At 36.4% G+C, this 16,049-nt stretch overlaps 1 protein-coding gene across 1 annotated transcript in view; it reads left to right on the top strand.

The window, feature by feature from the left end:
• Nucleotides 1-2,602: 2,602 nt before the first annotated feature.
• Nucleotides 2,603-16,049, top strand: part of LOC134663278 (ecdysone 20-monooxygenase) — a 63,239-nt gene continuing 49,792 nt past the window's right edge. The window contains exon 1 of the mRNA XM_063519694.1: nt 2,603-2,952. Coding sequence (XP_063375764.1) covers nt 2,902-2,952 — 51 coding nt within the window. The 5' untranslated portion in view covers nt 2,603-2,901. The remainder of the gene's footprint in view (nt 2,953-16,049) is intronic.

Genomic DNA, 16,049 nt, shown 5'->3' with positions numbered 1-16,049 from the left:
GAAAAAATCGTGAAAGTAAAGCTTAAAAGGCTTTCAAGGAAAACCATAGCGAACCTGGTTAAGCCGTTTTTGAGTTTTTGCAAAAAGTATATTTTGACAGATGCATGGGTAACTACGAGTAAGTATAATACGAAATCCTACTCTGGGCATGGCCCGACATGCTCTTGGCCGGTTTTTTGTGATGAGAAACCTACCGACCTATTATAGCAAAAGACACACATCCTATCCTAACCTAACCTTAAGGTCCTTGTACGCCTTGACAATAGAGGCGTGCTCAGATATTTGTGAGCACCTTGGCTTCTCCGATATATCTAATGATTTGGCGACTGTACCTACATGAAAATACGTTGTTCGTTTTTTTCGGGCAGTCTTCGGTAATAGTATTTTATGCAACCGTTGTTTAAGAGGGGTCAAAAAAGGGGAGTGGCGTGAGTAACAATTTGAGGCGAAGCCGAAAATTGTTAATAAAGACGCCACGAGTATTTTTTGACTCGGTTAAACAACGTTGCATACAATACTTTTTCTACGACCAAGCACTTACTTTGAATAAAATTTGTAAATTTAACAAATATTTTTCCATCAACAAAAATAATACTTTTCACCTCAGCAGCTCGAACAAGGGTACTTTGATTCTTAAAAACAGTGAGCAAAATGCGATTTTGCTCACTGAGTGAGACAAAATGACATTCAAGTGACCTTTATAGTCAAATGTCATTTCAACATGCGGGGTCTAATAAAAGTTCGAAATACTTGGGTTCTATTATCTCTGTCCCTTTCACACTGTTAGCAAAAAGAAACAGACAAAAAAAAGTTAAAACGACATTCAACAGTATATTCACGGTTTATAATAGACCCCCGAAAAACTTCAGACCGCATCGTTCCAAACCACGTACGAGTATCAATTCTTAATAATTAATAAATAAAAATAAAGTTTAAGATTTGATAAAAACTGATAAAATACTATATTTTAGGTATTTTATTGTACAATTAAAATAACGAACTCAAAAAATACACAGATCATCACGCAAAATTAATTATTTTACTTTTAAGAATTTCTACCATAGTTGACAAATAGTACGTATCCGCAATTCGAACCGTATCTTACAAAGATTTTTTTTACAAAAAAAAGTTTGAAGTGTCAGTTAATGTTTGTTATTTCTATATTATTTTAATGGAATTTATTATTACGTTTTGTTTTTGTGTTCCATTGCGGTAATTAAACTTAATTGTTTGTATATCTTAAGAAAACATGAGTGCAGGTATTAAGTGATGAGATGAACAAGGATTACATTTTTCAAGTTGTCTAATAGGTATGTTCTCACTGCGCTGAGGTGAAAAATGTTGTGCTACACGAGATCAAAGTTATTTACATCTCGTGCGCTTATGAGTCCCTTACTACGCTCAAGATTCTAAATTAGATTCACTCGCTACGCTCGTGAATCTATTATAGAATCTTTCGCTTGCACGGGACTCAAAATAAGCACTCGGAGAAATATCAAACTTTGATCACTTGTTGTACAAATAACTATTAAACAAGTGGAATCATATAGGACATATATGTAGGTAAACAAACCAAACCCGGCCACCGCGCCCCGCGCCCCACGGCCGGTTGGTCAGCGGCACCTTCTTGTAACTCATGAGGCCTTGGTACTTGCTCTTAGTTAAATTACAATTTTGGACAGTTTTTTTCTCGATTTTGGCCACAGTAGCCTATGGAGACTAACAACCAACGCTAAGTGGTGTTCGTAGTCTATGGATCTTGCTATATTACGGGTGTCACATGCGCGTTTCTGACTTCTGAAGCAATTTTATTGTTTCTACTATAGAACCTAATGAATAGTTTGTAAATTCGCAGCAATGCACTTAGTACTCATCTGTCAGAGATGACAATTAAAATTAGGTTGGCAACAATGTATTTCATACAATATTTTTTAAGTGGTGATTACACGATGTATCGTAAAAGTACCAAAAAGATACTGCGTGTATGCACAAATACTTTTTTGGGGAATAGACTAAAGACTTGTCTTGACAACTATAACATAGGGGTTTAAAGGTGTGTGTACGACCTTTTAAATGAGAAATAAAAGTACGAGAGTAGAAAAAATATAATACAGGTAGGTACTTACATATTTATATGGATGAGACATTGATAATCGCAGGTAGGTATTAGGAAGTTAGATAGGTATTGTATACTATACGTACCTAATTTGAAATATGATGCAACTGAAAATTACATAGATCAACAAATTAGTGGTTCGATAAATGAATGTTAATGTTATTGTGAATTAGTATTTTAATGATGACGAGTCTAGACGGTGCGTCGCGTTTCCCCGGGCGCTCTCTTGTATTAAGTTACGTTCACCCTTGTAGCTGCCACCTCGCTTGGCACGAGCGAGGGTTAACATTCATTAATTCATTTATACCTATGGACTTTATAATTACATTTACATTCATGCAATAGATGTGACGATACGAAACCAATTGTTACTTTAAATGGGTGAAATAGGTCATTGGGCCCCTGTTTCAATATCCGCGCGCTTAGGAAGAAAGTCGGGCCAAGTGCATGATTATATAAAATATTCACACATTGCGTACCTAGTAGAATACTGGTAGACTTGATGGTCGATATCCAAGATCCATAGTTATTAATTCGTGGATATAGAGCGTGAAATCAAGCGTTCAGGCAAAGCAAGAAGTAAGTATATAGAGGCACAACGTGTTGGCCGTGTGTCAGTCGGTAGCGAGGAGGCAGTGTGCGCGCCAGGGCTCCGCAGTCCCGCACCGCGCACGTGAGCTTACGATAAAGGAATTCCTGTGTGATGTTAGTAAACAAAAAGTTTGGAAATAAAAACTGTGCCGTGTTCCTTCTGTCAGTCTTGCGGTAAACTCCTATCCGGCACCATGTCCCTTCCGGGAGGTTACTTTTTCTCTCAATATGTGGAAAGCTTTTGGGTAAGTGTATTTATTACATACCTAGCCTATGTTTTAATCGGCTAATTGGAAAATAGTATAGTCTCGTTACATAACATACAGGACTATTAGGTAGGTAGTAGTACCTACTTGAGGTTGACAGTTGAGCTTTTTTATAGAGCACCGCCAGCTTTCAGCAGAAAAATTTCAGTACCTATATAAATCTTGAAACATGGTAACGTTCAACCGCAAATTTATTATGAGGGACCTTGAGCTTTACCATTTATAAAAGTTCGTTCATAAAATCATTAACCCAGTGTTTACAGACCCAATTAAAGTCACGAAAGAAATATGGCAATAAGTGGAGAATATACATTATTCAGAAGTATTTCTTATAGGCATCGTGGAAACAACTCAACACCCATCAACTTGAGTGTTTTGGGAAATCATGAGATGAAAAGTATAAAATAAAGTTTTTGTAGTCATCATTTACAATTACGTACCTATCTTTTCTGTTATACTGTAGAAGTTACACAGATATCCCTTAAAAATACACTCAACTCAAACAAATGATAATTATGCCAGTAAATACGAATAGGTCTGCGTTTTATAAAACGTTAAGTATTGACATTCGAAATAGATTCGATAGCGTAGGTATATGGACTATGAATGAACTGGTTTGCTGGCCGAACAGAAATAAAAATGATGACTCCGTGGTATTGAAACCGTAGCAATTTTCATGTTGATTCGTACAATTAAGTAAACTTGGCTATTCAACCGTAACAGAGTGTTACGGTCGATGTGTTTACTTAAAGTTTACTACTTCCTGCGCGTGCGGTTTGTTAGCTCTGACCTTTGCAAAAACTGTATACCTGATTAGAAAAAGCTGGATTAGCCTATATTTAATAAGGTGAAACATGTTCGTGTCGTGATGGAATAAAGGCAGGGCTAAGTCGAGTGGTTTCGATATAGTGAGGGCAAATGGCTGAGTAAGTACATGTTGTTTGTGATCAAACACATGTATAAGTAGTCCACGCCGGGAGTACCTACTACTGGTAGGTATCTACACTAAGTACTGGTTTGCCGTGGAGTAATCGCGGCTCGGCGCCAGTGCTGCTAAGCTCTGCTTGCTTGCTTGCTTGCAGCATTGCCCAACGCATCTCACGTCGTGGATGTCATGCAGTGCGGTGCGTGCGACTAGCTGACCGCGTCGTTGAATATTCAGCATCTGTTCACTTCGCGATTTATTAAAATGCAAACGGTCGCTAACTCCGCCTGATTCAAGGTTAATTTTTTGTTCCATATACGTAATTAGGAACGATTGCTAATGATTACTTACACGATCACTGCCCTTCAATTTACAACTAAAAGTGGAGGTACCTAGCTACTAGCTAGGTAGGTACTTCTTTTATGTAAGTAATGATGAATATTTTTAGCAGGTAACGATGAACTATTGGCATCGCTGTTTGATAAATCATTGAACGCGATGTAAACACGCATGGTAACGAGCTTGGTACCTATTATTAGATAAATAACTGCTTAACGAAACTTCAATAAAAGATGACTTACTAGAGCTTAGCGATATTTATTTAGTTTTTTTAGATACTATTAAATCAAACCAGTTTAACGAAATGTAATGGAGTTTAACTCGTACTTATTCCAATTTTCAACGTCACCACTCTAGATTTAGACCTTCATAATGATTTGATACACATACGAATGTATGGTATGTATAAAGATACGTTTTACTTAGCTTCACCCCGTGTACTTAATCTACAATGTGTATGCCCTATGCAACTTCAAATTATTCGAGTACGTCCTAATAAAAAATGAAATATTTCCTCAAGCCTAATACAAAGTAGGTAACGGATAGTCTGTCATCGAATCTCAACGGAAATTATGATTTCATCTTGTTTTCGAGTCTATGTTGATAACCCTCTAGCTGCGAGTTAAAGCCCATTTGTATGATAATGGATCGCCAAACCGGGCTAGGACCTTCGTCTCACCACACCACTGCCGCTAAGTAAAATGGCTTAAGTTAATATCAATTTGGAGAGTCGCCGGTCTTTTTATTTCGGCAGGTTATATATTGTTCTGCGAGGGCGACGTGTCTGAAGGGGCTAACTTAGGGCTAAAGATGCTGATATTGTAATTTAAACTATGTATAACATAATTCTTTTGTAATTATTCATGTTTTTAGACAAGATCTCAGTTTTTACACACTTTTATTTATTGGATACTTATAGATATGTGTATAATTATTGTATACTAGACGGGCCCGCAGCTCCGCTCGTGTAAATGAAATAAAGAGTTTGTCTTATGTTTAATTAAATACCGATATTATTATGTATTGAACCCTGCCAGGGTTTATAACTGTGGTAGGGACTTCTTATTTGTAACCGATTGGTATTTCTTGAACTAATTCGCAAATTTCTCAAAAAATGATGTGATTTGATAAAAGGCAAGATTGTATTTTTTCATCTACGTAGGTATTTATTTAAAACTTGTTTCAACATAAAATTATTATTTATTTTTATAAGCCCAATTGCAAAAACGTTCATTAGATTAATTTCCGCCCTAAGACGAATATATGTAGGTACGACCACCGCCCATAAATCGCATTTTCATACAAACGTAAGTAGTCCCCATTTCCCTGTCTGGATATTGACATTACTTACGACGGCTACGTTGACGCAACGACCCAAAATGAGTCCTGGCGTCCGACGCCAGATCACGCCATGTTTCCCGGTCTTGCGATATAGCTCTCGCCAGTCGCCATGGCCGAGTTTGAGCAACTACGTCGTTCCAGCGATCCTAATAGGACGTCCAATCGGGCGTCTCCCATTTCGTTGTCCCAAGTACGCTCTCTTCACGGCACGATCCTCTCCCATTCTCTCGTATCCGAGCCACTGAAGCTTAGCCGCTTTGGTCTCTCCAATGCCCAAATATATCTGGTGGTGTTCCGTTATAGTGGTCTATAACGGAACACATCCTTATTTCTATGGCAACAACGTTATATTACGATATATTCGGCTACTTTAGCCGTTACTATATAGTCATCTATGTATTTGATGCTGACTGTACATTTGCTTCATGAATGTGTAGTCGCCATTAGATATATATCGCAGCCACCAAGGTCGCTCCAAAATATCTGAGCATGCACTTAAGCATGAACTACATTATAATTTACATTGTTCAGATATTTGTGAATACCTCGGCCGTTCCGATATATCTGATGGTGACTGTTCAGCAAGAAGAAAAAATCCTACCTGGTCGAGTCGTATCGTATTACGCGAGAAAACAGTTCTCGAATTGCTTACTTATATCTGTAAAGTCATTAAACTTTAATGATGATTAAAGTATAATTATCATACACACATTATTACGGGCACCATCCCTTGAACTGATGGGCTTCATATTAACTTGCTATCAACTTTGTATTTTTGATTTTGGCCCATCTCGGCAGCCCGTTCCCCGGACGAATGGCAATGTTTGCCGAAGCCGTGAAAGTCAATCTGAATAATATAACTCAAAAAGAAATTTAAACAAATAAATACAAATTATTAACACGATAATCATACAATACTAATTTGATTGATAAGTCATATATGGCATAAGTCACTCGGATGGGCATAGACTAAGGTTGAGGTTGACAGCACTTTTTATTTTATTTCGTATAAGAAAACACCACAATAACTGTATACCAACATGACAAACATAAATATTTGGTATGTCTGTAGCACCACATCAAATAATTTTGTCTGTAGCACCACTGAAACGAAAGCAACCGAATGTTGCCGAAAATGGTCGATCATCGTAAAATGAAGATTGTTATGAAAATTTCTTTTGGTTATTGTAAATTAAATACGCATCGAAAGCGATAGTTTTTATGCTCTAGTTCTATTCTCGTATTTAGATAATAGATTTAAACAGTTTTTTCTTATCATACGTACGTCGTATTCGAGAAACGTGTCAAAAACTTTTTTAGAAATTTGTAAGGCGCCATCTCGCTTCTTCCCTCATTTTTTATCCCGTTCTGGTTTTTCAATTTTATATATATAGATAGGCGGAACATTTGCTTATAATAAGTGCTTCGTTTTTTTTTAGTATGGGAGTTCTCTCCACAGAAGTATTTAAGCCGTAAGCGTGCAGTTTTAATCAGGCGAATTATCTACTGTAGCACGGTCAATTACTCACATAATTTACTTCAACATTTTACTGCAAAAATTGCCCGATTTGGAACCACAAGCTTACCTACTTCTGCGAATTTCTCTCTAATGCTAATAACGAAGATAAGAAGCTAAATCGCTTTCCTTTTGATTTGGAATTGTTGATTTTTGTGTAGTCTAATAATAAATGAAAGTTAGAGGTCTTATCAAAATTGCCCATAGGTAATTATGCTTTTCCGTGTCACGTAAATGCGGTAGGGAACTAAAGTTTTGATAATGTTTTTTCACCACACCAACTGGTTAAAGGCTCTCTTGATTGTTCAAAAACGGATAGCAAAGTTGTATTTTATTCACATGTGAGGCAAAGTAATGAAATGCAAATTTTGAGTTGTTTTCTTGTGTTTGCTGGTAGAATTGACTTTTAAATGATGATTTTGAATGATAAATATTTAATAACATTCATTTGGATTTGATTTTGTTTGATATCTTATACTTAGTTAATATTTTCTTCGGCTTGGTGTGGTGAAAAAAATTGTGTTTCACTCGGGGGCAAATTTTGTTTAACCCTCGTGCTTTGAAACCCTCGCAACGCTCAAGATTCCATTATTCGAATTTTGGAATCTTTCGCTTGCTCGGGTATCAATATATTAGCACGAGCGAACTGTTTAAAACAAATAACTATAGTAGGTCTAGTAGGTATATACCTACTAGACCTACTATAGTTACCTACCTATTAGGTAAGCAATATTTATTTTCATATCCCATGCTCTGAAAGTGGGTCGTTGTTGTTCTAAAAGGTGCGCAGAAAGTCATACGTTTATGCTCTAGCGCAGAAAAGTGGTGTACTCCTCTGCATCCCCGTCTAACACCCCCCCCCCCCCCCCGAACAACTGGGTGGAAACAAAATGGAAAAATAGTTTCTTTATTTCCTCGCCTGGAACAATTGGTATTTGTTTAATTTTACTAATCCCGCGTTGATCCTTTTTTTATGAAAAATGATGTAAGTAAATTGTTAAAAACAAATTATTCTTGATTTCTTTCGTTGAATAGGCTACATGACTAATTTTTTTTATGGTATCAATCGATCGGGTTTGTTTTTAGGATCAAATGTCTATATAGTGAGGGTGTTAAGTGAAATGACCTTTTTTTGCTTGATTAAAGCATGAAACTTGGCACAGTTGTTCCTTATATCAAAATAAGTCGATTAAGATCGGTAGCCCGAGGGACCCCCCGCAAAAGCCCGAGAGGGGGGGGCGTCAAGTAGCGCCCCGCCCGGCTTCATTCTAAAAATTCTAACAGGCCCCGCTTAGCTAATAGGTCATATTTGGTATCAATTTCGGATAAATAAATAACGTAGAATTCATTTCTGGTATAAAAAATTGCAATTTGTTGAAAAAAAAAAAAAAAACACAAAAAATCTAATTTTTCAAGTGTAATTTTTGTTTTATATTTATTGTCAAAATTAAACTGCTTAGTTTTTCTACATACAAAAAATATGACAATAAAGCCTATTTAATGCAGATTTTAAAAACATAACTTTTACTAACCTTTATTAAAAGGAAATTGCATAAAAAAAACTTATATCGTCTCGCGCCGGTGAATATCTTTTTACCGACATCGGCATTGATATAGACAACATCCGAAGTGCACACTCTGGAGACCGATTAAATGTATTGTTTATTGTTGTAGATTCTATTATAAAGATAGAAAAGCGTACAATTTTTTTTAATGTGTCGTTCAGTGAAAAAGGGACCTTAAAAAAATTATCACAGCCAGCCTCGTGTTTGTATAGAAGCATACTCGTATTTAGTTAATGCCAACCACTCCATGGACTCCATGGTCCCTGTTCTCAATTAATAAGAAGTAAACTGTAAGTATTCTTTAATATACTTGCTTATTACATTATACCACATTTAAATTTTGCGTCTTGTGTATTAATACAGTTCCTTCCCCCGACACATGAATGGGTACATTTCGTCATTCACGTATATATGTCAGTTTCAACCATATTCTGGCCACAGCAGGGTTGTCAGAACAGTTTGGAAACAGTCGTCTGCTCCTTGCTTTCATTCCCAAGAAGACGGACTGAGCAAGTTTAAAGAGGAACTAAAGTCTGACCCCAAACATATAATCCTATCCTGATAAGGCTGCTTCTATTTCAGTAGTCGATTCATGTAAAGAATTATTTCGGGCATTTTTTAATTATTTAGCAACGGCTTTATCTGTAAGTATCACTGTACTTTGCTTTACAAGGTTATTTCACCTATCATCATATAAAGGTATAATAAAGTTTTGGCGAATGCTATTTATTTACTGCTATTGCTCCATCCTGTAGGAGCTTGAATCCTTGTATCGGCCAGGCTAAAAAGGGTCCATGCTTAGATCTCACTTTTATACACCTTATATTAAATGGGGAACCCGGGTTCAAATTCTAGAAGGCATTTATTTGTTTGTTTATCGTGAATACTTGTTCCTGAATTACCTATGGATGTTTTGAGTGTATGTATCAAATATATATGATATATATCACGTAGTACCCACATCACAAGTCTTATTGAGCTTACAGTATTACAAGGTCGATCGAGAGAATGCTTGGAATACGAGTACGACTCCTGGTTTTTCAGGGACCGATAGAAATAAATTAGAGTTTAATTTACCATGACGGTAAGCTTCACTTATAACCACTGATCTTTTAGTGAAACTCATTTCTTTACCACTAGGTAAATCATTTTGAGACACTGTGTTGACAAAACTTCGAAGAGTTAAAAGTCCTTATTTATGCCATCGCGAAATTGTGTAGAGAAACATGTCACAAGTAATGTTCCTCGTGAGATTCCGAATACTCCAAGAACCATGAAAAGTCCGATTCATTTAATATGATGGCCCTAGTTGCAGATGCTGTAAAACAGTCATTGCAAGGTATTGATACGCACAGTAGACATGAACGTAGTCATAGCAGCTAGACTAGATTCATGCGTACGAATATTTCCCCAACTACAGGAATTGTGGGCTCACGTTGACACAGTGGAAAACACAATTATATCACATGACACACCATTGCATCCAGGTCAGGGAATTATATTTTAAGCTAATAAAATTATCTATTCTATAAGCTAAGTAAACTATCTTTTATTTACCCTAAAAGAGCGGAAGTCTTAGCCCTGTTTCGAGCATTCAGTGGAAAGGGGAGAAAAAGTGAATTCGAAGCATGGAATCTGTTCAGAGTTCAACCAAACCACTACAAGGATTCAAGCTCTTACAAGATGGAGCAATAGCAGTGGCTAAAAGCATTCCCCTAAAATACTAAAACGTTATTATATGATCGGTAATAAGTGCAATATTGAAGAAGGCAAGTTACACCGGGATATTGAAATGAAGAGTTGTATAATGTTATACCTGTTCTATGAGATTAAGTCACTGCTAAGTTATTTTATTATTAAATTCCATAATGTATACCTACTTCTAACAAAAGGGAGCCATATAAATGCCCTATTACGCGCAGTGTACCGAGGGGTTGATGTTTAGGTTCAGACGTTAGTTCGTCGTCAAACTTGCTCAGTCCGTCAGACTTCTTGGGAATGGAAGCAAGAAGCAGACGATGGGTTCGACACTGGTCTGACACCTGCTTTGGTCAGAATATGGTTGAAACTGACCAGAAGTAAATGCAAACCGGAATAAAAAACGCGATGCAACTACATGAATGATGAAATGTACGCATTTATGTGTCTGGGGAAGGAACCGTATTACGACACAAGACGCAAAATTAAAGTGTGGTAGGGTAATTCGCCAGAACTGGCCACTTTTAGTAACTGGCCACCCAAAACCAAAAATTCATTTTAGGCCAGCCAGTGGCCAGTTATTGAAAGCTGGCCAGTTTTTGGAACCTTATATTAAAATGAATTCTGTTTATAGGTGAATAGAATTCATTTTTAGTTTAGAGCGGCTAGTTATTAAAGCGGCCAGTTACTGGCAAATTATTCTACAATGTAATAAGTAAGTAGATTAAATAATACTTACAGTTTACTTCTTATTCATTGAGAACAGGGACCATGGAGTCCATGGAGTGGTTGGAATTAACTATGCTTCTATACAAAAGAGAGGCTCTATGATAAATTTTTCCAAGGTCCCTTTTTTCACTGAACGACACATTTTTTTTCTAATCAAATATTATGTACGCCTTTCTATCTTTAATATATGATCTACAATAATAAACAACACATTTAGTCGGTCTTCAGAGTGTGTACTTCGGATGTTGTCTATATCGATGCCTATGTCGGTAACAAGATATTCACCGGCGCGGGACGATATATGTTTTTTTAATGCAATTTCTTTTTCATAAAGGTTAGTAAAAGTTATGTTTTTAAAATCTGCATTAAATAGGCTTTATTGACATATTTTTTGTATGTAGAAAAACCAAGCAGTTTAATTTTGACAATAAATAAAAAACAAAAATTACACTTGAAAAATTAGATTTTTTGTGTTTTTTTAAATTTTTTTTCAACAAATTGCAATTTTTTATACCAGAAATGAATTCTACGTTATTTATTTATCCGAAATTGATACCAAATATGACCTATTAGCTAAACGGGGCCTGTTAGAATTTTTAGAATGAAGCCGGGCGGGGCGCTACTTGACCCCCCCCTCTCTCGGGCTTAAGCGGGGGGTCCCTCGGGCTACCGATCTTAATCGACTTATTTTGATATAAAGAACAACTGTGCCAAGTTTCATGCTTTAATCAAGCAAAAAAAGGTTCGACCTATTTTTGTTACTTAAAACCTTAACTAATATGGGACCCATTGCATTAAGGTAACACAAAAGTCAGAAATTGTATATAGTATGGCTCTTCTCAGGTGAACTTTTCGCTTCGAACCTTAATCTTTCAAACAAAGGCCATTGTCTCTATTATGGCAAAGCCGCTAGCTCGAGCGTTAGCACATGCCAGCACAACATTCATATTGAAAAACAACCGGTATCGTCATAGTATTAAGGTTCAAATTTAATGTCACTGATATTCTAGATATTACGTTTTGGTAGTGTAGGACGATAGACCGCCCCGAAGCGATACGGCACTCATATTATTTTGATACTTAGTGTGGTGTTAAAAATGAAACGTGGTTACATATTTATTATATTGTTTTATTTAAATTAGTAGCTTGCGGTGGTAAATGGAATAATTTACAAAGGTGCAGCTCTGCAAGAATTGTTATTTTTTCTTATCTTTAAAATAACGATACCTACTGTGAATTTAGCACCTATGATGTGATGCCGACGCATAGTGACAATAAAAACACTGATAAGGATTTGCGACCTGACCACTATTGTTTTGCATAGGTAAATACAATAGGTTTATGAGAAGAGCGGTGTGCAAGATCCGTGTGCATGAGTAGCTGGGGCACATTATTTTATCATTTAGCGACCCTAAATCAGGCTTTAGTCGGTTTTTAATATCCTAACCGTGTGCTTCGTGTTATTTATATAATTACTCTGCCTGATATTGTTAAAAACTTGACGACCTGCTTACGTGACCCTGGATTTTGATTGCAAGAAATTTATTATATCTGATTTTTTTTTATCTAGTAGTAAGTACGTATAACTGTTTATATACCTACACGGAAAAATATTGATTATACCTATGTTAAACTTATTAATCTTAAATTTACATTGTTACCTTAGATTTTGTTATATAACAAATATACAACGCTTTATCATAAATAACCACATTTCATTTTTAACACCACACTAAGTATCAAAATAATATGAGTGCCGTATCGCTTCGGGGCGGTCTATCGTCCTACACTACCAAAACGTAATATCTAGAATATCAGTGACATTAAATTTGAACCTTAATACTATGACGATACCGGTTGTTTTTTAATATGAATGTTGTACTGGCACGTGCTAACGCTCGAGCTAGCGGCTTTGCGATAATAGAGACAATGGCCTTTGTTTGAAAGATTAAGGTTCGAAGCGAAAAGTTCACCTGAGAAGAGCCATACTATAGTCAAAGTCCGACAGTCGCACTTCACTCGCGAAACGCCCTATACAAAACGGCCAGAGGCCGTGACGTCATCGCCCATCTTGTAGTATGGACAAAACAAGAAAATTGAAAGAAAGAAAGAAAATACATTTTTCTACTCCAGCACTTAAATGTGTCAATTAAATGACTGACAGTGATATCTAAAGCAATGTCATTTGAATGATTTGTCTATAGGCTCATAAGATGACTGCTAGCAGTCATCTTATGAGTATAATACAACTGCTTTATTTTTTTTAAAGATACAAGTTCCGATCATCTTGATTGAAAGAGGTATGTTTTCATTTACAATAATAACTCTTTTTTTTTTTTAAATAATAACTCAATTTTTTTTAAATAATAACTCTTTTTTTTTAATAATAACTCTTTTTTTTTGCTGCAGCTGTCATAGAAAAAGTAATGTATGCAACAGCTCATAATTGGTTCTTAAAATTCTCGGGTCTTTTTTTACAAAACTCGACTACGTCTCGTTTTGTAACTTCGACCCTTGAATTTTAAGAACCCTTATTATATCACTGTTGCATAAACTACTATTATTTATGACAAACACAGATGACAAAAACTTGTTGACACATATACAATGTATATATTATATAACATAAAGAGCAAATGCCATAAAAGGGTTACAACTCAGCATGTAGCTGGCAAAGCCAGCGCTGTTCTTCCGTTGTGACCCAGGTGTACGCCGTTCGACGACGAGGCGGCTATGCTTTAATTAACTAATTAAAAACTAGAACTATAACTATACCTAAAACATAAAAATTAAACTAAACTATTACATAAAAATTAAACTAAACTAAATTGCGTTTTTGTCGGTGAAATATTGCGTTTATGTATATAGTTGCTATACAATATTTTTTTGGATGAAATGTAAGGAATCGAATGGTATCCTTACTTTTATCGTTTTTGGAAGTTAAAAAAACTTAAATTTTGAAACTTTCAGGTCCTGTAATTTTGTAATTTTTCAATATTTTATTTTAATATCCACATTATTGTGATAAATTGCTCGTTTGCTATCTATTTTACTAGATTTTGTTATAAAATTCAACATGTGTCATCATCCCTATTGTACCTTTCATAAGGCGGGAAGCAAAAGGACGAATTACACCAAATAAATTTTTTTAAACCTTACACTTGCGTAAATGAGCTAAGGCAGAAACTTATATACATATAGCTGGTCAAGCAGATCTTGTCAGTAGAAAAAGGCGGCAAATTTGAAAAATGTACGCGCGGAGGGATATCGTCCTATAGAAAATTTGAATTTCGCGTCTTTTTTTACTGACAAGATCTGCTTGCTTGTGTTGTCGTGAAAACCTATACGATTTGACAGTTCGTGAACTCATAATTTGGTGTACCGACAAACTTTTCATCGAATATTATTTCATCGACAACGATTCATCGACACTTTAGTACTCGTAATATTGTTTGGCGTTATTTTGTTTCATATACTGTATGCCCTCGCGTTGTCCCGGCATTTTGCTACGGCTCATGGGAGCCTGGGGTCCGCTTGGCAACTAATCCCAGTAAGTAATTGGCGTGGGCACTAGTTTTACGAAAGCGACTGCCATCTGACCTTCCAACCCAGAGGGTAAACTAGGCCCGTATGTGGATTAGTCCGGTTTCCTCACGATGTTTTCCTTCACCGAAAAGCGACTGGTAAATATCAAATGATATTTCGTACATAAGTTCCGAAAAACTCATTGGCACGAGCCGGGGTTCGTACCCGCGACCTCCGGATTGCAAGTCGTACGCTCTTACCGCTAGGCCACCAGCGCTTCGTTTTTTGTTTCATATACTATTTATTTCAATTTTTCTTACTGCGTAGAAATACTATTCAATGAATATTACTTGACCGCTGATTCGTTTCAAATAAAACTAAGTAGGTTTAGGTTAGGTTAGGTTAGAACTTCACAGTTCACCCACACAGAAACGAACGGCTTTCAAAGTAGGTTTAGGTTAGGTTAGAACTGCGACCTCACACAGAAACGAACGGCTATCAAAGTAGGTTTAGGTTAGGTTAGAACTGCCACCCCACACAGAAACGAACGGCTTTCAAAGTAGGTTTAGGTTAGGTTAGAACTGCGACCCCACAAAGAAACGAACGGCTATCAAAGTAGGTTTAGGTTAGGTTAGAACTGCGACCGCATACAGAAACGAACGGCTTTCAAAGTATTACAAATATTAAATCTGGGGGCACGGCAGTGCCCCCGCCAAGTCGAGCGCGAAGTAAACACTGCCGTACCATCCTTTACTGGAACCATTTCGCCGCATTTACAGGCCCCTATTTGAGAACCTCTGGATAAGACCAGAACGCAGAAATGTTCGTCATCCAGTAAGCTATAATCACATACTTAAAATCCAAAATTTCAAGTCTGTAGGTCATTTAGTTCCGAAGTTAAGCGAAAGCAAAGTTTCGCATTTATGACACTCATTCACTCACTCATGATCATCAGAATAGAATTAGTACTTCCCATAAACTCAGAGAGCTGAAATTTGGTACACAGTTAGGGTTTAATGGCCACTTAAAAGGTAAACCTAAAAATATTGCAATATCAGTCACGTTTTAAAGATCTGAGAACTGCATAAGTAAGTTTGTAATCCCATATAAATATATGATATTACAAAGTTACTGTTGCAGTTCCTACAAATAGTACGTAAAGTAAAGGTATACTACGATGTACGATGTGAGTATGAATGAAGATATGTTTAGTTATGATATGTGTATACATAGTATGGGTATGAGTACCCGAAAAGAAGGACTGCCTACAAAAAGAGATGAGATCCCATCAAAAACATTACATGTAAAAAGGTGCAAGTCTCGCAACGCTTTTACTACAAAAAAGTTTTGAGATGTAATGTGAAACCAAGTCGGTTATTTTAATCAGTGCCAGGGGGTGTTAAAACCGTATCAATAATATATCTTTAATTTGTAATAC

The sequence above is a fragment of the Cydia amplana genome, chromosome 1 (assembly GCF_948474715.1).
Source record: "Cydia amplana chromosome 1, ilCydAmpl1.1, whole genome shotgun sequence".
NCBI lineage: Eukaryota > Metazoa > Arthropoda > Insecta > Lepidoptera > Tortricidae > Cydia > Cydia amplana.
This window is presented reverse-complemented; position numbering and strand designations above follow the sequence as displayed.